This window comes from Chelon labrosus, assembly GCF_963514085.1.
Source record: "Chelon labrosus genome assembly, chromosome: 5".
In the NCBI taxonomy this organism is placed as follows: domain Eukaryota; kingdom Metazoa; phylum Chordata; class Actinopteri; order Mugiliformes; family Mugilidae; genus Chelon; species Chelon labrosus.
This window is the reverse complement of record NC_140341.1, coordinates 10,993,524-11,018,386: the sequence shown is the minus strand read 5'-3', so window position 1 is coordinate 11,018,386 and position 24,863 is coordinate 10,993,524. Positions and strand designations below refer to the sequence as shown.

General features: G+C 41.8%; 1 protein-coding gene across 1 annotated transcript in view; it reads left to right on the top strand.

Annotated features, from left to right (window-relative positions):
• Positions 1-223: 223 nt before the first annotated feature.
• Positions 224-24,863, top strand: part of clybl (citrate lyase beta like) — a gene marked incomplete at its 5' end in the record, with an annotated part of 54,491 nt that continues 29,851 nt past the window's right edge. The window contains one exon of the mRNA XM_084545231.1: positions 224-267. Coding sequence (XP_084401357.1) covers positions 224-267 — 44 coding nt within the window. The remainder of the gene's footprint in view (positions 268-24,863) is intronic.

The window sequence follows — 24,863 nt, the reverse complement described above, 5'->3', positions numbered from 1 at the left end:
TTTAATATAAATGTTGGTGAATGTCCCTCACTCATTGCAGCTTCTCCCTCCTCCACAACAGCACCAGTCACAGTTAGTCCACTGTTTACTATCCCATGTGAGAGTAGTAGTCCAGAGCCCGCCCCCTCTGCGTCCCGCAGCCAATCACATCCCTCCGGCTGCACGTGGGAACTCCTTATGAAGCCAATAGCTTCTTGCTCCTTTTACGCGTCATCGGGAAAACATGGCGGCGCGCATCACCAGAGCTGTAAAACGACTTGTTCCGCAGTAAGTCAGTTCGCGTTTCCTTCCCTCTCCTTCTAGATGAGTTTGCTCTGTTTCTGGTAGAATCGCTTCACCCAGTAAAATTTAACGGCGCCAATTTCAAGCGTCCACCACCTGTTCCTTCTTTGTCACGGCAGTAGCTGTTCGTCAAATGTCATTTGTTTTGTTTTGTTCCGGCTGGGGAGAAGTACAGCACTTGTTAACTGCAGTTTGTTTGTCGAAACAACAAAGTAGTCGCTTGTTGTAGTTGTTGAATTAATGTAGAAACCTCAGGAATGTGTGGAAACGTCGCAGCAACTTTGTACATTAACACTACTAGCTTTAGCTTATAGCTTCACTGTCAATGAAAACAAGCTAGTCACTTGTACCATAACCAAACTTAAGAGAGCAGTTCAAACCTGACTTTTAAGCAAAGAAGTGGCAGAGGAACTTAATGGAAATTTAGCTTTTTATGTTACATTGTTTATTGGGGGGAATTAAAGCTTTATTTCCAGGAATTAGACTTTGACAAGCCGTGTTAAATTCATGAGTGTGCAGAGTTCATGCAAGGAGTTAGTCTGGCCTAGTATAAAGACTGGTAGCATAGCAAAAGTCTTAGCCTCACCCTTAGCATTTCTGTATTTGCAGTGCATTTGTTTCTTGTTGCTTCTTTTAATATCTATCTATATATGTATATGTGTGCATTTTTTTATTGCCACTTATTTTTGGTATGCCCAAGTAGTCTCTGTAGTGACTGGCTATAAATGCAATGAGCTCTGCAAAGTTAAATATATATTTGAGGCGATTATTTTAGATTGATGATTCAACTCACAATGTTTGCTTTTGTGGTTTGCGGTGCGGTTGACTTGTATATTTTTACACAAGCTGGTAGTGGTGGCATTTTATTATTTGACTGATACAGTTCCAGTGACATAGTAGTAGTAGTAGTAATTTTCATGTCTAATTTTAAAATAACCACAGTGCCCATTTGAATTTTTCATATATATACTGATTCGCCAACGCTGAGGCCTAATGAAATTATGATAATGAAGGTTATTGGGTGTCACAGTCGAACAAAAGCCTGATTCCATGGTTTAAATCTTTAATTTTGAAACAAAGGTCAACGCTCTACTTAATCTGAAGAGGTTGTCGTGTTTGTCGTTAAGCAAACATAAGCAAGCCCACCTGCGTGCATGTTTATATTGCCTGTTCGGATAATCAATTTGTTGTTGTAATCATCCGTATCTGTTTTGCATAATTGCCAATTGGTACTCCTGCAAGTTAAATACCTGACATGTCTATTTATATATTTGTATATCTTTTTGTATTGGTCTTTATTTCTTCCTGACAACAAATTCCTTGTATGTGCGAACATACAAAACATTTCTGTTTCTTCTGATTCAAAGTACTTCAGCCTAGTGATGTAAAGATGTAGTCTACAGCCACTCTAGGAACTGTGGGTGTATAGAATCTCACTAATGCTTTTAGCCAAAATGCTAATGCCCTCCCAACAACTTAGTTTTACATGTTAACATCCTAAAATGACCAAATCTACATGAAACATACCATGTCTGTATGATGGGAGTGATATTTAGTTAATGCCTGATTGTCCATTACAATTAGAAAGAGTTAAACACTCCAAACTCCAACTGGTCCTTCATCTGGACCTCGTTGGACTCGCATTGGTTAGAAACAAACATGCAGAGAAATAATGTATTCACTCCAACCAGAGAGAATCGATAAGATTAGCGTTTACATGGATATTAGGCGTTTATGCTTTCCCTTTGAACATACAATTAAAGGTTTACACCACCCTCAATCTGATTGAAACTGCCTTCTGACTGGTTCAGCCTGTTACAACTGTGGTCGGTACATGAAGCATTTTTGTTCTGATTGGGCTATTAATATCATTACCAGCGGAGTACTGGTGTTCTTGTAAAAAAGAAAAAAAGTTAAACAATGGCTCACTTCAGACTGAGATTTTATGAGCTAATTACTGTAATTGGTATTGCAAATTCTCTTGCACTGGGCATATTGCACTCTATTGTTTTGATTTTAACCTTTTGTATTGCAAAACTGAATTGATGGAGTACTACAAAGGCACGCATATTAGTCTTATGCGCCTTTCTCTAAGATTAAGTCGAGATATAATGATAGATGGTTGGCAGTCGGAGTTGCCTAGAGCTCTTCTACTTGTATAAGTTGTCACAAAAGTCTCATCAGAGGTGTAATGACAAACTTTTGAATGTTGGTTACAAAGATCTTAAGTGGGTTCAATATTTTAGTAATGTGTCTGTTCTGGTCAACAACGTTGTGACATGTGGCTCTAATTCAAGATGCATGAATTTCCAGAGGCACAAAGCTGATGATCCTGCCAAGTTAGAGTGTGAAGTGACTGTCACGCCACTCTGGTGTGTGTGTGTGTGTCTGTCTGTCTTTTTGTGCTTGTGGGGATATTTGATAATCTGTCTTATAACTTAGCACCTCACATTTTATTTTGTATCTTAAATTGACTTTGATAGTGAAACTGTCTTCTTTGATATTTTGAAACATTTTTTTTCTGATGCGTTCCGTCACTCGTGCGTAGCATATTCATATAAAAGACGACTCTACTAATGGGATTCATTTTGGCATTTTTTGACTGCTGCTTCTGGGAAGCAGTACCTTAATGGTTAAATGCAGCCCTCTCAGATGGCTGGAACTAGGACAGGAATGTGCGCGCTTGTTTTATGGACAGCCTAGAGCCCTCGCCCTGGCATTGGCGGCAGACTGCTCTTTGTCACAAACACCCTCGTGTCAAAGATGCAACAGCATCCTGGAGGAAGCATTGACTGCCGCTATGAAGTCGACAAGTGATGAAAGTAGCCTAGAGGTTGTCAATTAAGAGAGCCAAGGCCTGGACCTTATAAGTTAATGGGCAGTTTCCCCTCTCAGGGCCTGCTAGGGCTTTATAGCACAGCTTATAAAAACCCCAAGTGTAATGCACCCCTATAACGTTTTCAATTAAGAGAACGGGCATAAAGCAGTGCAGACACTTGGCAGTCATGCTAGAATGTTTATAAAGTGGCATTTGGCATAAATTGGAAGGGGAATTTTCAATTGCCCCAGTTGTTTTAAGCAGCAGCTACTGTGCAGAATTTTATTTTGATGGCACTTCATGCTGACTGGAAGCATTACAGACTTCCTGGTGTCTTCCCCATTACCAGTTCTTTCAGCTTGGTCATATGGACGCACAGCCAGAAGTTTAAAAGCCCCGTCTTCTCAGTTATAAAAGAGATTGGAAACGAGACAGCATTTTAATATACATGCGTTCTATTATACTCTCTTAATATTAGTACAAAATGTCATTATGTATGCATTAGTAATTTCACAGTAAATTGGCTAATTTCAATTAAAAACTGTATAATACCAGAGGACTTTACATGTAATTCAATTAAAGAAAATGAAATAAAACCGCACGTATTATTGTAATCTTAAAATGTAATTAGCTGTGGCGCACCACAAAACCCTTGTTTGTACCGCCGTCAGAAATATGCAGCAATTGTAAATCCCCTTTGCTCATCTGGTGTCCTCTGTGGCCGAGCTTTCTTTGGCTTCCGGTAGAAAAATAAATGGGTGCAGAATAAACACCAGAGTGTTGACACCTCATTTCCTCATTGATTGGTGGTGGAAGCCGAGCTTGAGGTGTGTGTGTGGCCATAATCCAATCAAGCAAGAAAACAACCAAGGGGACCGTGTAACCAAATTCTGCAGCTATAGGAGGGCAAGCAGGTTGGTCAAATAACCTCAAATCCTATGGATTTCTTTTTTTGAACAATTTAAGGATTCATCTAATTATTTAATAGACACCTTTGATTGCCACTTGTCTCCTTATTTTTCCCTTTTATAATATGTATGATGATTTCAGTCCCATTGCCTAGTAGGAAATGATTGTTTTATCCAGAAAACAACACAAACACTAATCCACATCACAACATAATTTCTAGCGCCTACCAAGATACTTCTTTTTTTTTTTTTTTGGAGCGGAGAAATCAATAAATCGCTCTATTACCTGTTGTTGACCCAGCTAAGCTTGCCTTTGAAATCTGTTACAGAGCATTAAGTTAACACATGTTGCTGTGTGAAAACAAAGCTCTGGTGACTGGCGTGGGGACCAGCTGAGTAAACAGGGTTGAGGGAGCAGTGTGCGATGGCAGAGAAGAGAGGCCTACACTTGTCCCACCGCCAACCAAGGTGGATCCATACGGCCAACAGATGGATATGTTAACCTGTAAACCCACAAGGGGAAGAAAAAAAAAAAAAAAAAAAACTCAACCAAAACAAGTGTCTCAGCTCAAGCAATAAAGCCTTTGATCAGCAACACATCTTCAGCCTCGGAGTAGGACCCAGCGGCGCACATGGAATTGCATCTGTATAAACATGGCCACGGAGGAATGTGTGAACAATGCAACAAAAGAATTTTGTTCTAGAAACATGGGGTGGACTTGGCTAATGGGTGGTTTGTGTGGCTTGAGGTTCGAGCGTGGTGGTCGGGCTGAATGGGAACCTCGGGAAATATTTTCTGTTTTTAATGACAACAAGTTAGGAACCTTGTGTTTTTGCTTTTTTTGCAGATGCGAGCCAATACAAGTGGTGCGATAAAATTACCATTTTTATGAGTAGTGCAGTGTTTGGGAACTACAGGTCTTGATGCAAGTCAACTATTTATTTTTGTTCTGGTTATACAATAGGATACAGTACAGTAGTATACAGTGTGTTAATATAATTAGTTTGTTTGTTAAATAACTGAATTACATATAATATCAGTTTCTTAGTTTTGTGATTTGTTGTTGACTACCTGTAACTCATTAAACCTCCTGTAGGCATGACTTAAAATCTCAAACAAAGAGTGGCTGGTACAGTTCATCCCATGTAGCATTAATTTGGGTAGCAGTCAAAGTTTCGTGTGTGTGTGGGCAGGATATTACTTCCTGTTTTGCAGTCAGCAACCCTGTCAAAATGCCAGAGAAGTTCTTTTAACCGTTAATTAGATGCAAATTTGGAGTCGGTTTGCAACGCAGAAACTTGCAGCAGTGCGTTCGTGTCACTGGTATCCGGTACTTTTTGTTGTTGTATCTTGTCCACCGTCCCGTTTCCCTCTGCCGTGACGGTGCTTGGGTCTTCTCACGGCACCGCGGTTGGCTCATTGCCATGGTGATGGTTGGCTAGTTCCAGGGCGATGAGGTGTAATTTACCCAGCATTTCCTGTCTGATACACAGCACCCTAATGAGTAAGAGGCCTGCTTTTATAGCGGAGTGTTTGTTAACCAGGCCCAGCGGGGGGGGTTGTGTATGAGTGTGTGTTTGTTATGTGTGGTGTTTGTGTCGTTCCCTTCGCCGTGCCGCCTTGCTTAAGCGTATACGCACACCTATAGGTGAGACTAACTGTAACAGTGAGCGGGTCCATGCTGTGGCCGCGCGGCTGCAGTTCTTGGTTCACCCCCTCGGTGTCAGTGTTGACAGCGTGCCTTGTGATCATGAGAGCATCTTGTGATTTTTGGTCTTGTACCAAGTGTAGCTTCATCTCATGAATTTCCACGCAGTGAATGGTCCCAATGAATGGCTTTCTTTGAAACTGGGTTTGTGGTATCAAATATGATGAAACTGTGCTGCTGTTGGCAAGCCTTTTCGTGCACATCTAGGATGTGATATAATATTAATAATAGAATTCAATGAAATCTGTGATTTATTAAGTGAATTTAAAAAAAAAAAAAAAAAACTACAGCTAAAAACTTGCTCAGTAGCCTGTTGTTTTCTTGTATAGTTAATATTACAACAGAGTTCAAGGTTTGATGTAGAACATGTCTACCTCGGATAAGTTCAGGGGCCACATAGAGCCCAATTTGATTTCAATCAGGCCGGAGCAGTTACATCATAGCCTATTAACTTTTCCCCTTTGTTTTAGTGCAAATAAGTACGTTATGAAAATGTTTACATTTCATTAACTTTCCCAACTGACCTGACATTTTTTTAACAAAAACAAGTGCAATTTCGTCACATTACCGTGTGCCGTTAACTTCTGGGTGTTGTGTTCTGTCCACTTCTCCTACTAAAACACTGGACAAATTAGGGATAGCAGTTGAAATGCAGTTTAAGTCTTTGCAAATTCATGCTGCGGGCCAGATTAGACCCTCTGGTGGGCCGTATGTTTGACACCCTCGATGCAGAACATTCTCCTCGTGCATGTAGTTGATTCGTTTATACTGTTCTCAAGACAGCCAAGCATCTGCGCTAAAATAAATATCAATTAATTTCATATCATGAGGCAGTTAGGACCGGTGCAAATGGGGCTGTTGTAATTTTTCTTATTTTTGACATTTCTTGATCAGGTGGACGTGTTTCTGAACGGTGAAAGTGTGTCATTCGGTGCATTAAGCCCCAAAGAGAAATAGTTCTGATATTCTTGTTTCATATTTATAGTGTAGTTGATCTCATGATTGTCTTTAAAGTTCTCCTCCGTAGCCGCGGTTCACTGCAGCTTCTGAACAGTAAGGAAACGTAGAAACAATGTTGTATGATCATTAACACACAAAACCTCCCAGCAAAAAACAGACCAAAGCGATGGATCCTTTTGAATTTCTGAAAAATAAGAACATCGCACTTCTGATGTATCTGGGCAGGGAGCAAAGAGTTGGCTCATTTCCTTTGGTATTTATTTATTTTTTTTCTGATTTTTGAAACCAGTTTCTAACTTCTCATCACTTCTCTGGCACCGGCACTGGTTGCAGACAGGCAGCCTCCTGTTAGCACTACACTTCATTAGAACCAGGTTTCAGTGGTACCACACACATTCAAACAGCAGGGCCATCTCCCTAGCATCAAAGGGTATTTTATACAAAGGCTTGTCTCACTGTCTGTCTTCCCATCAGCGTCCGCTAATGATGCATGCTGCACACATTTTTAACACTGACACCCTCCTCTTCCTATCACTCATTCACACCCTGAATCTCTTAAAGGCTGATTCAATTTCTCGCTCTCTCCCTATTCCTCTCTGTCTCTCCCTCTCTCTCTCTCTCTCCCCCTCTAGCATGCGCGGTGTTTGTTTGGCTGCTGGGTTTTGTTTGTTTATTGTTTCCAGATGGCAGACGTAGACTTCATTTGTGTGGCTTTCAAGTTCCCAGAGAGCTTTTTACTGCCTTGGCTCAAGCGCTTATCCTGTTTCCTCTAGCCAGGCTTTATGATGGGCCCTTTTATACGTAGCAACTGGAAACAACTGTCACTACCAGTCTGCGTCGGGGAGAACGGGAGAAAGCCCGCAGAAAGTGAACATCTTCATTAGTGACAGAGCAGTCGAACTCCAGATGAGGACAATGTTTCTTTTCCCAGAGGGTGAACTTTACTGGCTTCATGGAATTAGAGAGAGAGAGAGAGAGAGAATACTCTTGATCGTGTTCACTGCTGCACACTACAGCTGCATCATCAGCAGCCCCGCAGAGACATAGGATGCAGTTTTCAAAACTAATTCTTTGTTGACATGACGGTAAGGCAGCATGCTCACAGAAGTGATGAAGCTGGTAGTTTGTTATTTTTTTTTATTTATTTAATTTTTTTTCTCTCCTCAGGACCTTGCTGAGTCTAGTCTGGGCATCATTAAGCACTGTGACATCACTTATTTACAGGAACCCAGGAGGGCAACTCGCCCAGTAAATGTGGGGGAGGACCAGTGCACGTCTTTACTCATCGGATGCGGTTTTAAGACGGGGCAGTAATCAAAGCTCTCAGCTATATAAAACCCACCCCTTCTCCTTAAGGAGGCCTTTTCTCCTGGCTGCTGCTGAATGAGTGATTACCCTGGCATTCCAACCTGCCTAATCCCATTTCTTGCAGTGATTTAACAGAAAGTAGCGGTGGCCAAGGCACTACATTCACTGACCTATCCCACAAAACTAGTCACTGAAAGGACCCATCAAACAGTCTGGGCTCCTGTTTCAGTGACTTACTAACAAATAAGTAGGCCAGGCAGACTGGTTTCTTTGGAAAACACCATTATTTGGCTCCGTCACTGTGCCACCCTCCATGCATTGACAGTTACAGCGCTTTCCCTCTATTCACGAGATAATTGCGCATCTATGGGGTCAGTCGCGTGTGCCGGGGCAGGCGTAGTACCGCTGTATGTGCTGCAAATGGCGGCGCAGTCATTACGCTAACCCTCTCGTGATCCCGCACAAGGGGATCCGAGCTGAAGTGTGAGGGGGATCCGACTTTAATGTTCACGTAATCAGTGTTGTTTGTGTTTTACCACCACTGAGCGCCTGGCTGGCCGGCTAATCTCATCAGAGTTTGGGCTCGGGTGCTGGGGTGAGCCAGAGGACAGCCTAGCATGACCCATATCTGTGTGCCAGGATGGCTACAACACTCATAGTCTACTGTGCAGTTTTATCAGAGTTTACTACGAGGCCCTTTGCCAGGGTCTTTACTACTGAACTGTCTGGCACAACAAGATAATGCCTGCACTAATGCCGTCTAAGGACACAGCCACTCTCACATATGAGGGTCTGCTCTCTTTCACCGTGTCAGGCTATTTGTAGCAAGTATACAAATATACGCATTGTAACACGTTTCCATAGTAGTATATCGCCTTAGTGCATGTACGTGGGTGTGGCAATTAACAACAAACTTCTTATGTTGAAAACAAAGTGCTTTACAAGAGGAAATTTTAGCCTTTGTTTCTTTTCCGTTCTCTGAAAATGTTTGTTTAGCCACTCGCGCAAGAGTTTTTTTTACTAGTTTACTTGTGTTTTAACTGTTGCACATGCTGGCTTTTGATTGCACGGTAAGAGGTGAGACTATGTGTACAGTGACATCACTAGCCTACACTTGATGTAATGCTGTGTAACACCATCTCTAATCACTGTTATTAAGTACACAGTCCTGTCTGACGGTCTGAACAGAGAAGCCTTTTCAAAGAATTATTACAGCAAGTTGGATTTCATTAAATTGTACAAATGTAACACGCTAGTATCTTGGCCAAATGGTGTCTTCTCTACCCTGGAAGTCGATGAGCGGTTGCACATTAATCTCTGCCAAATTCCACTAATCCCCACCAACAATCGGACGGCATGACTGAAGTCGGGTTTGACTTCAGTGACCACGTATGCGAAATGGTTTGCTGCACAGAACCGTCTGCAAAACTGTCCTTTGAAACTGTTTGGCAGGCACCTTTTCACCAAGCCATTTATGACCGTTTAACATAGACTGAACATAACAGTTTGAAGAGCTTGCAAGCTATGCAGCTGTACAGAATTCATGTTGTCTTTGTAAGGGAAACGGTCACTTCTCGTTCTTGTCGCCGTTAACGTAGACTGCCGTCGTACCTAAAATATGTGTAGCTGCCAGACGGTCCTCATATGATGCTGGTTTATTGAACTATTATCACAAGCCTGGCAAATAGATCTTGCGAGAATCTGGCTGCTTTTTCAAGGTTGTGACTTCAGCAATGCTGCAAAACCATTTTTTTTTATTGCTCTTTACCTTGAAAGTCAAGTTTCTACAGTTATAAAACCAGTCCAAGTTTGATAAACTATGCACTTCATAGATGTCTGAGCTTTCAGTTTATGGATGTAATACTCAGACTGGTTAAAGGAACTTGTAGTACCTTTATAAATAACAGAACCTGTTTGATTTTACACCGTAGATTGTAAAATGACCTTGTTATCTTGTCATGCAAGTGAGGCAGCATTTTACAGTTTAGAAATCTTCTCTCTGTAGTTGTGGAATTAACTCAAACTAATTGTGCTTTTAATCAATCAGTTGATTAACTTGATTTTATACAAATCAAAATGTTATGTTCAGATTGGTGTAGTTCAGTTCACTTTTAGAGCGAATGGTTGTATGAAAGACTTGTTTTTGGTTTTAAATCATGAAATACCCTCTTTTAAACACTTTGTTGTTTTAGTGAACTGACACCATTGCACTCACTCTTCTACACCCATGGGAGGTCAGAAACCTGCTCGGTTGTCTCCCCACACACACACACACCCACACAGGAAGCAAATCAGCAGCTGGCTGTTTGATGGTCTAATTTAAACCAGTGGATATTTTTGAGCCATTTCAGTCCCCTGACATCTGTGCATTTGATTGTGGATACATGGCCATAATAAAGGTAGTTTAAAGGTTGTGACGGATGGACACTTTTCCTGTTTTGATGTCAAGACATAGTTCTAAATATTTAGTTTTCCATTTTATTACAATGATGGTTATTGATATGGATGCCAGAAATGGCTGCACCGCCCTTTTGTGAGCACCTCTTGATCCATTGTTCGCGCATGTTTCATCTGCCTTGCTGCCTCTCCAAGCAAAGCACACGGCCAGTATCTATTGAGACCAAATTCAGGTCTGCCACATTCATGAAGACACAAAAGAAAATCCGCACCACTCTCTGCCTTCTTACAAACCACCTTTAGAATAGTCAGGCGTTCCTAAAACCATGTGATAGTTTCATTGAGTCTGTGGTGAGGTTGACGGCAAATTGAAGGCCCAGGTCTGTTTAGCTCAGCCTTGATTATCCTTTAATTCGCAAAAATGTAGGATAATCAGGCATCCATCTGGGAACACGTGTTCAGATAAAACAAACCATTAAAGAGAGTTCAAATTTGCACCCGGGTCTAATTATCACCTAATGGCTGATGTGACAACAAACAAGTAATTATTATCTCTTTGGCTACTGTTAGCCCGACCCTCAAACGGAGGAACCTGGCAGATGGAATTAAAGGGCTTGTGATTATGAAAACTGATCATGGGTGGCATTTTTTTTTTTACTTTGTGTTTTATGCACATTCTTCAAAGGAAAAAAAATAAAAAATGACGTGTAGAGAGTGTACTTTGATGAATACCTAAAGGAATATACAGCAGAAGATCATTCTGTCAACAATGCAAACATGCACATACTTCAGATGTTTTCCCTATAGGCCCACAACTGGTTTATTTGTCCAGCCAGCGACCTGCTACCCAAACTTATTAAATCAATAGATTAAAAGTGAGCCTTAGTGTGTGATGTTAAAGACTTGAATACGGACATGCACACATAGACACACAAATACAAGCAGCATGGTAAGTTAGCTAATCTTTGATGTACACCGATTGACAAAGAGACTCCCTCCTATCAAAGGATTACAAATAAACTCCGGTGAAAAGACTGATGCACAAAAGGTGGCCTATGTTCGTTCTGTTTGTGTTTCTTTGAAATAAGGCCTGTTACGAATTAGTAGTTTGTGTTGCCGCTTTTGATCTTGACGTACCACATGATGCCTATTCCTGTGTAGCAGAATTTGTTTAAAGATATTCCCAGTTTCGGCTCCAGATATGACGGCAGTGTTTGCTAATGCCATATTCAGCATGAATAGTGGACGTTGCACTGAATCAGGCGGTAATATAGGACAGACCACGAGCAAATTGCCGTGCCTTTTAGTCCCATCTTCGCTGATGCGGTACTTCCTCGGGCTTTTGTCTTCAGTTTGGGGCACAGCTGTCAGGCTAGGTGCTATCCACGCTCCCCTCCCAAAAACCTCAGGCCACGCGCCACTGCACCCCAAACACTAAATAGGAGCATTAGACACACCATGTTAAGGGCTGCTGGTGTTTGAGCTGTGGCTTTGGTTGCTTGTCTTGTCCCATGGCCAGAGACATGTGCATTATCACGCAGACACACTCGCAGCTGCACACCACACTGCAAAAGTCATCATATGCTCCGTGCCCTTTTTTTATAAGACAACAGATTTGCTCAGTTGTGTTAAATTTCCATTGTCCTTTTGCTGGCTTCGGTTGTGTGTGCTGGCCATTGACCCCTCTCTTTCTTTTTGGCTTCCCCCCGCCCAGCTACAGATCTGGACTGTGAAAATGCCCACAAGGCCTATCTACCCATACGTAGTGTTGCAGATTCTGATTATGCACCGCTGGCATCACACCTCAGCAGGATATATCCAAACATGAAAATTAATTCACAGCTAAATGCTACTATATGCAGTCCGAGAGGGAGGGGTGAGGGGAAATCAAACACAGGTTTACACAAGTGAACGGCCCCAGCATAAAAAAAAAAAAAAAAAAAGAGCCTAAAGGCAGGCAGAGAAGGTAGTATTCATTAATGTGCAAAGCAAATGAAACAGTTACTTCCCCTCCACCCCTTTCAAACTACACACACACACACACACACGGATGTAACGCTCATTTCAGCAGAGGTAAGAGCTCTTTGAGTGCAGGGAATTTGAACTGGTGTAAATTGACCTCAATGAAACAGATGTAAAACACTCCTTTGGCTGCTTAAAAAATCAAGTTAATGAAGGAGAAGAATAAAATCAGCATAATGAGCTGAAATTGTAAACAGAGCCTCACACTCAGGAGAGTTGCATTGATCAGTTTGAAATGAAAAAAAGTTTGGGGAACGCAAACTTTTTACATTTTTAAGGGGGATGTTGCACGAGAACATATCTTAAAATCCGTCGGCTTCAAGCTTTCTGAGTACTTTATGTCACGATATTTCCAAAGAAAGAGCGTCCTCCAATTAGTTTGATGCATTTTATTTGACGGTACTGTATCGTGGTGACTTTTTAGCTGCAGCCTGTGTAACATCCTTTTAGACGGTCTGTTATGAACTTAAGCATGAAAGTACTTGGGCATGACTTTGTCTCAGAGCAATGCAAATGGAATTGCCCCCCGATGGTTTGGAATGCACCCAGCTGGCCTTTAAAAGGTGATAATTGGAAAATACAGGATGAAGCCACAGTCAAAGTGGGGACCTTGTGATAGATGGAGTTAGCCATAGCAAAGATGGAGGAGACGGGAATGAGATGTACAAGGAGATATGAAGGGGTGATCAAATATACAAACTTAGCTTTTTGTTCTGTGTCTTGTGATACCAGGCTGCACATATGCAACAGAACCCCTTCCTTGTTCCCGCTAGCAGTTACTAAAAAAAAAAATAAAATCCTGCAATGACAAAATGACTAAAATGTAATGATGCGCTTGCTGTTACTAGTTAATTAGAAGGTGGCCAAGGAGAAACGACCAATCGTAGCATCTGTAGAGAGCAAAACAAAGCTTTTATTTTCTTTAGAGCAGCTGTAGTGGATCACAATCCATAAAGACTTTAATGAGATTGCATTAGTTAACGAAGTTGGAGGAATGCAGGTTAAATGGTGTCATGACTTCAGCTCTCTAGTCTAAGCTTGTCTAATTTATAGAAATGGGAATGTGTACTTGGTCGTGTATTTCACACTGGCCAAGCCTTCCTCTTTACGTCTACCTTCCAACTTTCTCATTGCTGATTTTGATGAATGCCATTCGAATAAACTAGTGGAATGTACCCTTGGAGAAATAAACTCCAACAGTTTATTAGTTGCCAATTTCTTTTGGGTAACTTGAATCTAGTGAAACCACCCTTCCCTTAGCAGATATGTTATTTTGAATTTGCCATATAGCGCAGTTGTTTTACTTCTTCTCTTAACGCTGAAAAATTGTGAGAAGGGGAGCTGCATTTTGGGTTATACCACAGACGCTGCATGATTTCTTGACAGTGTAGATGTACATTTACATAAAGTTATTTTTACTGGGGAAAAAAAAAAAATACATGCTGCGTGTGCTGTCAAATCCCAAGCTTAAAATTCTAAGCAGCCTACAAATAATGCTGCCATTCCTCTTAATTTCAATCTATTACATTTTGCGTTCATGTGTGGTCACATCACAGCATTCTGTGGCAATTTTTGACTTTACTGAGGGAAAGTTAAAATGCACGTCCTTACTAATTTATTAAACCTGACACAGCATTCCTTTTTACTTCTCAGGAAGGAAGTGGAGTGGGAAGGTCGGGAGGCCTTATACAGGAGCTCTTCCCTTTACAAGGCAACATTCAAAGCATTTCTTCACTCCTCTCCTTGTGTTAGCCTAACCTAGGGTAAGCCTGTGCATCCGGTCTCCATTACTGTGTTCTCTTCTGAGAGAATGTGACAGTGATAAGCCTCTTTTGAAGTCCAGCTTTACTACGGGACCTAAAGAGAGGGACCAAAACAGCAGCCAGCTGCTGAGCTGAAGTCTGAGTTTCAGGATTGTGTTTTAAGAAGAAAAGATTTCTGGATATCTTTAAAGAATGATTTAGATTCTTAACCTCTTTTGGCAGTTGCATACGTATTAACCGAACCTTATGCAACGACCATGTTTGTTTGGATTAATGAAAAAAGTTCCGTATCATAACATTGTGACACCTAGATCATTAGTCGCCACTCCAGTCCAAATAGTCGTCCGTCAGACGTCATACCCTGTGTCAATCAGCAGACATTTCCACTAACAATATTCCAACACCCATTCTGCGCTGTCCAGGAAACCTTTCGATCACTCCAAATGGAAATTTCTTGATGACTTCCTGTACCCGATGCCCACTATCGCTACCTGGATTCCAGTAATGGGCCAGTGTGACGGTACTCCACGCTCTTGACCTTGACACAACATTTTTGTTGTGTTCAGGAATCGCCACTGACCTTAATGACGGTGCCAATACCTGGTCCTCTCACCCTCTTTTATGAGAGTCTAAATCCTCTGTCTTCATACTCAGTTTCTGGTGAGTAGAGACACAATATAAGCACTAGGTCCCTTTGTTAAGCTACCATTACACATCAGATACTCCCCTACTGGTTAGGATTTGCATGCGTTTTGGCATCATTAAAAAGTATATTAGCAAATAGTTGCTTCGTTAACCCCAAAGTAATTCCTAGTTGCTATGGCTGAGACAATAATTTTTAAGGATTTATGTTTAAGTGGAATAGTTTACCATACTTCCCCATACTCACATCTCTGGATGGTAAAGCCCAAATCAAAAAGCATGGGAATTTTGCTGCGTTTCTTTCACAGCATAGTTTTTTTTTTTTTTTTTTTTTCATAACAAATGGCAATGGATTAGTTTTTCTCAGTTCCTTTATGAAAAGTGCATTAGCTTTGCAAGATTTACAGTCGAGTTCATGTTTTGTGTTTCGATAGGGAAGGGTGAAAGAATTTGTAGCTGAATATATTTGTGGTTTATGGTTGTGATTTCATTGCTAAATAGTCCTGTAGTCATGCTCCCCTTGCTGTACCATGTAAAGGCATATTAGTGTTCTGTAAAATGTGTGTATATTTGAGGTGAAATTTAAAAATCTTATCTGTCAAAAGCGTTACACGGTTAGTTCTACTCCCTTCCGCCATAAACTAGACACTTAAGAGACTCCTGTTGACATTTCTGTGGAAGATAAATTGTCTTTTCTACACAAACGTCTGGATGTCTTTACGTATATTATGCTGTAAACACGTGATTTTTCGTCTGATCGTGCAATGAGTTGGTGCCAAATGAGTCAAAATGTGTGAGTGTAGTTTCCATGATCCTCCCAGTAAGGGAAGGAAGGGGCACTGGTTGCTGTACACACCCCACCCACACCACACCCTTAATGGAGAAATAGGCCAAGGTAGGGTCTCGCTCTTTCCCCCGTCACTTTCCACATTGGGGCCGGGTCTGTGTTTATGTTCCTGAATGTTTAATGTGCTAACGCACTATCATCTGCCATCAAAGCAGAGCCTGGCGGCATGGTCTTCTTAGTTCACTGTTAGAAAAACGTTTTGCTTGCTTCTAAAACTGTCATACAGCGGTTGAACTTATTATGTAATGTTGATTGACATCAAAATGTTGACAAATTGCATATGCAAATGTCAGGAGGCATGGCCAAGAATTGCTCAGTAATAAATGTGGGAAGCACTTAACAGTCAAGATTGACCTACAGTGACTGTTCTGTCTGCACATGGTTTTCTTTCCTATAAATAAGCTGTTGATGAAACACTGGAAGTGAGTCAGTTTGTACACCAGCACCACCTGTGCTATTTCTAACACAGTCTGGACTGCACACAGCATTTTTAAAGGGAATAAAACCCCATTTTATAGAGGATTTTGAATTTATACAGGATTCTTTAAGTCGGTATATTTCTGTGAAGTTAACGATAATGATTACGATGATCTTTTACACATATTCCGCTGTCTTTGTACTGGCCTTTATGCTAGGAGGCTTAGTCGTGCCAGTATGTTCATGAGTTGTTTTGCCCCACCACAATCTAGAAACACTGGACCTCTCAGCGTAAAGATTATTTTTAAGTATTCCCCACCTTTCAGGTCACAGTCACATTAACTGTATGCCCATAAACCTAAACCAACTCGTACTATATTTACTCTAACTGTATCGCAGGAGTAAAAGGTTTTTGGGTAACAAAATGCATGAAACGCTTACCACTAACAAGTGTGTAGGAATCCACATTTAATCTGACCCAAACTATATGTTCAGGGGCTTACAAGCAGCAATTTTGCATGTACAGGAAGTGATGATTACAAGCGATGATGATTACTGTTGACTGAGTCCGTATGTGAACATGTGGCTATTTTCTCAGTCAGCACATGTACCAGTTTAATTTTAAGCAAACTATCGAAAATATCAGTAGAAACAGCACTTGCCTGGCAAACTAAATATGACACAATACAGCTTGTGAAATAGCCATGAAAGTTAATCTGTGTTTTTGTTTTTTGTAACAAAAAAAAAAAGATATCCGTTGGCAATATCTTCAGTGTCTGAATCATGACTTTTAAAGGCAGCCCAGTCTCGTGGCAGCGTCTGAAACAGTCCAGAAATTTGTCTGTGAAGATTCTCAGTCATCCGCGTCGTGGTATATCCAAAAAAGGCAAGCTAAAACAAATACAGCGAGTTTTCTTTACTCATCCAAGTAGCTTCTTCATTTCTAAATCAATCTGGGTTTGAATTAAGAACATCTGTGGGTGGCGCACACTTGAAACTTGCATGGAATTCTTCAAGTGATACGTGTAAATGTGCACAAATTGCCTTTGCACTTGCAGAAAAGGTGCAGTACCAATGGGTAGAAACGCCCCTTTCACTCAGAGTTTTCAAATAGGTGTTGAATGTACGAGAGATACTGCCAAATTAAATGCTTGTTTCTCAATGTCATAGCTTGTTTCCAAAAAAAAAAAAAAAAATTAATTGGTCCTGAATATCTTTGATTAAATTTTGTGACCATTCTCACAGACTCCCATGAGACTTGTCTGGATAGCATTGATACGTTGATTCTACGGCTGCAATTAGCAACTAAACTAACCCCAACTGCCCTTAGGCCCTGGTTTGGAGAAGTGTCATAAATTTGTCACTTCTCACTCCTCCTTTGGACACGTCTATGTCAGAATGTCATGGACGCTCTGTCACTCTGTTAAAACTCAAGGCAGTTTAATCTGATGTGTGCCAACTTTGGCAATTTACTAAAACCAGACGTTTCCAGATTTTTGTTAACTATTAAATTAATATGCTACTTTTCGTTCCTCATATAATTTAATTTATTTGTGACATTAATACAATTCTGGTGTCGGGGGGGGGGGGGGGGGGGGGGGGGGGTTGAAAACACTGTTACACAAAGCTAGTGTTTGTGGAGCTCTTGCACTTTCATGGGGCTCACTGACTCATCAGTGGCTGTGTTGCGGTGAAAGCTGGTACAAGAATTCTCTCCATGTGGTGCACAACACCCGCAGAACACAGTGCTGACAATCTCACAATCCCAGTTTCCTATTTGCATCACAGCTCTTGCTGCAGGAAATGTGTTGTTGATTTAATGATGGTGGCGGTGTGTGGGTCTGTTGTTGTGGAGGAACTCCTGGATTTGACGAAGCTGTAGTAAAATTTAATGCGAGGGATTAAATTTAGATACAGCACTTTACATATTTTTATTTTTTTTTGCTATAGACAAAGTGCAAACATACAGTGTATAAGAAAGGGATTGCCACAAGTGTGTTACCCCCCGCTAACAGTCTTTATTTCTTTTTAATATGAATAATAATCGCTGAAAAATCTAATAATTCATTTAGACATGAGAGAATGTAGAAGGGTCAATGAAAAATGTGTAGACATACCTTATTAATGCAGGGTCCCATGGACCGACTAGAGGGGCTTTCAGCTTACAATCCTTTTTATGTGGGGTGTGGGGAGGGGCTGCCGGCTGCAATGGGGGGTTGTGGCCTATATAATACTTCCATGGTTTTGGCAGTCAGATTTTCAAGAAACTTCCTGGTGTGTCAGGATCAATCAGGCCTAAGCCAGTCTTAATTAAATGCTCGGGGCTGGGCAGAAGTCGAGGGCAAAAGGCATCCCTGTTGGTTAAAAGAATGAAGCGTCTGTCATTACAACACTATGGGGAGCATCAGCTTTATTACTTAAAATTCCTCTTTAAAAAGTCTGACCACTCAGTCGTGACAAAAAGGAATGATGATTTATCCATATATTTTACCCAAAGAAACGAGGGGGGGCAAAAAGGGTATTTAGATGGTAAAAAGTCCTCATAATTCCAATGTTTTGATAGTAATACTAGTGTTATGTTAATTGCCCAGTCAGATATTATTCTGCAGTCTTGTGACTCACTAAAATTGACAGTTTGAGACGATTTTTTATGCGTTCGAGAGCGCCTCCATTCACCCACATGTTGTGACGAGGCAGCGTTGATCTCAAGCACTCTACCGTGAAACGAGTAGTGCTCACTCTGTTATGAGAAACCTCCATTCAGCTCTGCTCAACGTATTTTTCATACTTGAATTATGCAACGATCTTCCGATCACAGAGACGTTACTTCAGTCGTGAACCATCTGAAAGCCCATCCTAATTTATAGTCACTTTCTTTGCCCTTTCGAAAAACTACAAGAGTTGTGAGCTTAAAAGTAAATTTTTACAAAAAAATCAGTGTGTTTTCAGTGGTCTTAGCTGCTGAAGTTTAATTTGCATGCTTAAACCTGATGCAGTTATCACATTCAACCACTTGGGGGCACAGGCAACTTACATGGAAGGGATAAGAAGCTTGGAGCTAGAGTGAGTGTTGTGCGTGGGGGTGGGGGGGTTCATTAATTAAATGGAATATGATCCAAAAGACTCTATGACACATCATGCCCCACAAGAGAGAAAATAAGAAGACAAATACCACAGATGTCCCTTTTTTCCTCTGTTCTGCTTCTCTCTCTCTCTGGTTATAGTTTCCCTCCAAATCCAAACGTCAGACAGACTACGCCTTAGTATGTTTTGGTCTCCTGAGTGGATCTTTCCAGTACACCCATCTGTCAGATTTCTTCTCGTAGTTCCGAGGAGGGGTGTGGGGGCGTGTTTGTGTCTGAGCCCGAGTGGGTGAATGGGGTGGGGGCAAGGAACCAGACGCAGTTCATATCACATCGCAGGCCAAATATCCTGATAGTCTGATCTACCTTCTGATCTACTGTCTCAGTCATATCCATTTCCAGGACTCACCCAGGCACGTCCCAACCCAGACGGTTGCATGTAGGAGATGTCGCAATACCATTTATTTAAGCCAGTCCATGCAACCAGGCTTGTACATTCTTTACTGGCTATTTTCCACTACAGTCTAACTAATATTATTTTATTTTTATTTATTTTTTTTAAACCCTCCTTCCATTCATTTTTCCTCCTACAACTTCCATTGACACCTGTGGAGTTAAACGTCATCTCTGCTGCTTCAATTCCAAATTAATTGTGTAGATTATTATTATTTTTTTTCATTTAAGCGAAAAATTCAAAATCTGCTTAAAATAGTTTTTATTGCATCGTCAGCAGTTATTTAACTTCAGGCAATTAACTCGAGTTGGTTTGACGTCTTGCAGCCGCATTTTCTATTATGTAAATCGGAGCATTTGTGAGCAGTGAGAAGTGTTCTCACCTGCAGAACTAATGCTGTTAATGCATTCATATCATGGAGGGTTATGTAACAGTGCGAGCTGGGATGGAAAGTGCAGCCACCTTGCCAGTCTTAATGCATTCAGGCTCCACAGTGTCAGATGGCCCCAGTGATCCAGGGCGCTCAAGATGGCAATGGTGTTTAGCAGTCCGGATATGACTGTCCGTGTGCAGGTCAGAATATGTGTCTATGCGCTGCAGTGTCTGTTAGATTAGGCTCAGATATGTGTGTCCATATGGTTCGGTGGCGACACATTTGAGTCCTTCTGGCCTTGTGCCAAAGGTATGTAACGGATAGTGTGTGTCTCTGTGAATGTCTTTACACTAAATCCTATCAAACCTTATGTGCATGTGTGCAGGCCTATTTTTGTCATGTGAGAATGTGACTATACCGTATGGTCACAGTCTATACCGTGCAGCCAGAAGAGGTTGGGAGATGGATTAGCTGACCCACGAGAGGGTGTCAATAGAAAGATGCTCCCATGCGTGCTTGTCTCTTTGGTTTGGCATTGGTTGAAAGGCTGCTAAAAGTAAACGCCAATCAATCCTCCCTGTCCCTTTCTTCCCTCCTCTGCTGCCACGACACAGCCCCGGTGACATGAGTTGTGGAGAAAGCTCCCCACCTCTCCTCTGCCTCTTTTCTCTCGTGCACTGTAATCCTGACACCAAAAACCGCCCCTCAGAGAACAAGTGTCAGCCTCAGAATAGAGTGTGCAGTCGGCTCCCCCCTCGTCCCCCTTTGGTTAGCATGTTAGAGAGTGTTAATGTTGATGGAGGTGACGATTAACTATACAATGATCACAGTGATGCCGCTTGTGCTGCTGCCTTACAGCCTTGCTAAAGAGATAAGTAACTGATCTCAACGCAGCTGGGACCGGGCAGATGACGGATAAGCACATAAAGGGACAGTTACTTTGGTGAATATAATGCAAGCTTGCATACCAGATGTTCTGAAGGCCCTCTATGCCGCATATTTGACTTGCTAATATCGGCAAACTATTTATAGTTGTTCTTGAAGCTGTGAACCCTAATGGAGGTGTCATCATTTTATATGTAGGATAATTATCACACATTATAGGCACATAAGACGGTTCTTTACGTCAAGTGTTCCTCTTTAAGAAAACGATGAAAGCCGATACCCTGGGAAGAGGTTGAATTTTAATCTAAAGCTAGTCAGCTGGGGAAGTACTGTGAGTCGTGTTGAAAGAATAGGCACTAGCCCTATTTGTGTCATTACTGATTCAGACTTCTCTGTCAGGCACCCTTGGCTGACTTTTTTTTTTAAAAAGAAAAAAAGAAATGCTTTAGAGATGCAACCTGAGATATTGACCATGTTGAAGCCCCCACTGTCAGACTGTGAAACAGCCCCAAGATATTTGCATTAAATAAATGAGAATCCCTCTCATGTCCAGCCCTGCTGCGGCCAAAGGTTTACTGTCGCAGATGCAAGCTCCATCTGGCCCTGTTCTCGTCATCACCAGTCTTTAACTGTTCAAATACACCATCATAGTGTCTGCTTAATTACGGATTTTTGTTAGAGGCTCAGATTTGAATGCTTAGGTGCATTAGGAGGAGGTATGTAACGGTTAGACTGGGCTGTCACAACATTTCCAAACCGGGTCATTACTCTTTGTGTGTAATGCATAGGATTTCAGGTAATGCGGTGTTGAAGGGGGTCAAGTGGTCCCCCGTCCTGAACAAACACGGACATGGTGACAGCCGACGGGACAACAAATCTCCACGAGAACCATGCTGTCCTGCCAACATTCTCCCCGCCTCTCCACTCCCAGCACAAACCCCTCACCCCCTCAGCCCAGGGCTGTGATCCTGCGTAGCCAGCATAATGAAGCCGTATAAGCCTGCTATTTGCCGCTTTACGGCTTGTTTTATGAAGGTGAGCTGACGAGCAGCTCCCAGATTGGTTCCTGCCACTTTAACAGACAGCATTACCAAGAGAAAAGGAGCTGTGAGGAGGGAGGGCAGTACAGGCTGGAGAATGTGCGGCGGCCTTTATGTTGGCCCTGCCAGGGCTTTGATGGGTAGAGGTCTGGCTGCAGGCTATCACTGGTACATTTTACGTCTTCCACCTTTTGTTAGGGGGACATTATTGACGTTTGACCTATGTTACTGTTCCCACCTCCTCTTCACTAATCAATTACCACATCGATCCATTAATCAGACAGAGTGATGGCCAGTGAAAGGGCCCATGGGTATGTGTGAAGAATTGTGGGATAGGCCTTAGGCTATCGCGGAGGAGGGCCTTCACCTGTGGAGTCCGCTGTTTGGAGTTTGGCTTTACAAGAAGTCCTAGCCCTTAATTTAGAGACATAATTCAGTTCAATTCATAAAATTTTAATGTAAATTTATGTGAAAAAACATCAGAAGGATGTCTTATATTCAAGTGAATCATGGATTTATTTAAAATTTAAGGCTGGACATATTTTATACACTTACGCAAAATCCTACACATGGCTGTGTTGGGCTTCATCATATTAACAAAAAATGTGATTTTTGTCCCACACTGGGAAATCAAAAACTCACTGTTCCCAGCCTAGAAATGCCCAGTGTGAGAATCGGCAGGAAGCGTTCTTATTAACGAAGCATTGTGCGGTATGACTTATGAAACATTGGCTCAGAAGTCAGCAGCCACTACACTGTGTCACCAAAAACAAGGATGCTTTTTGTATGAGAGCAAACATGTTTTTGTTCGTCCGACTGTTTCCATGGAGGTTAGGCAGTCGCATAATTGTGTTTAGGGCACAAACAGAAAGGGATCAGACACACAGACAGCCAACAGATCAAAACGGAAGCTGCGGGAGCGGAACCCACCACGCTTTGATTAGGTTTGGTTTGGTTTTGGTTTGGTGTGTGCAGACTAAAGCCATCACCCCAGTTTGTCTCTGCCTTTGCCAAGTTGTTTGCCAAAACGAGGAAAGATTTGGGAAGGAAAGTTGGAGAGAGAAAAGCTTTGGGCTGTTTTACCCCATCACCCCCCTCGGTCTGACCAGGGTCCAGCCGACAGTCACCCAGCTCTTGTGGGTTTAGTGAATTGAGAAGACACTTCTTGTGTGGATTTTTCAATTCTTCAACATGTCATTTGGCTGGGAGTGCTATTGTCCCCTACCCCTTTTCTCCCTGCTCCTTCTGCCGAGACGAGTCGTGTCATCCCCTCGTGATCAGCACTTTTGTTGCCTTTGTTTTTGGCCCTACCTCAGAAGTCCATCTTGTCTTTTATGTCCCTGCCTTTCATGCATAAGGGAACAGTTGTGGCCTGTTGTGGGGCTGTTCCACTGCATTTCCACCAGTGGGGTTTCCTTTCATTCTCTTCAAAGTACTACAATGGGGCTCTGAAGGCCTGAATGGCCAATGCAGAGTGCACAATCCTACAGAGCCCGCTCATTTTGTTTTGCTAGAGTCAATAAAAATGCTAAGTTAAAAGCTAACCCCCTTATGCCCTCCTCGAATGGAGCGACTTGTTTGACCTTTTTAAGCCCCCCTCTCAATTAACTTTTAATGATAAATTCATTGATTTTTTTTTTTTTTTATTGACTATAAATGTACTATAACAAACATTTATTTTATTATTAACCTGTTCACCTCAAAGCAATTTAAACTTCACAGCATATACAACAACTAAAGCAAAGCACTCTTACTTGAATTCATTTATTGAGTTGTTGAAGAATGACAGAGAAAGAGCAGCTGGAGTGACATCCACTGTCGTCAAATCCGGCTTGAAAGTCTTGCAAACGACTTTACATCCTTTTACATTCTGACTTTTCCTCGTCCTGAGACCGAGATTAAGATGTCTCTGTTCTCTTAAGGAGGAGGTGGTTTTAGCTAGTTTTATGTGGAGGGATGAAAAAAAAAAAAAAGAGGAGAAAAAAGGCTGCCGCCGCCTCTGAGCATTACGGCAGAGGCCTTGCATAAAAGCATTGTGTGCCGATTTGTGAGCTGGAAGAAAGCCGGGGACTTTGAGAAGGATTACAGGTAGACAGACATTGGCTGCTGAAGATAACTGCCATGACTTCGTCCTCATTGTGTAGATTAAGGCATAAAACCCAAACTAATGAGACTGGAAAGGGGAGAAGACATGGATGGGAGGATGAGTAAAGGGTTTTGTTGATGGTGAGAGACGTTGTCGCTGGAATTGGCTTTTTAAAGCAAGATGAGGAAGATGTAGAGCCACTGCTGGTAGAAAAATTCTAAATAAAATACATTTTCCAATCTCTGCTGAAAAACAACGCCAGCATAAATGAAAAACTAGATTGAAGGAAGGCAAATTGTGGTTTCTTTTGCCTGTAGGAGCAGCTGTGTTGTATTCGTATGATGTTAATGGAACACATTCATTGCAGTGCTGTGCTTTCTTAACTCGTCAAAAGCTCCGGTGGCGTTTCTACACCTTTTTGTTTGGCAACACATATCTTCAGCTAAATATTTGCACGTCCTGTATGTATCATCCGTCCTGCTCGTCTTGGTAAAAGAGAGGCTTGCCCCCAGTAAACTCTGCAGCCCCCAGCTGATCTAATCTGGGGGGGAACGGATTGCTCATCCTGAGCTCCATCTTGCTGGAGGGCAAGCAAAAGAAGCAGGGGGCACAAAAGTAAAAGAAAAGTGTTTGATTCTTTCCTCTCCCTGTCTTGGGTGTCTCTGGTTAATTTTTCAACATTTCTCTGCCATCCAGTTGTGTCCTCAGTCCTGAGGCAGTGTGAAAGAAAAAAAAAAACATACACATACAGCGTCATGCTGGGAGGAGGACCATGCGCCGGGAATGCTTCACCTCTCTTTTTCATTCTGAAAAACTAAAAAGTGTCAGACAGGCAGGTGGACATGAAGCTAGGTAAATATTGATGACTT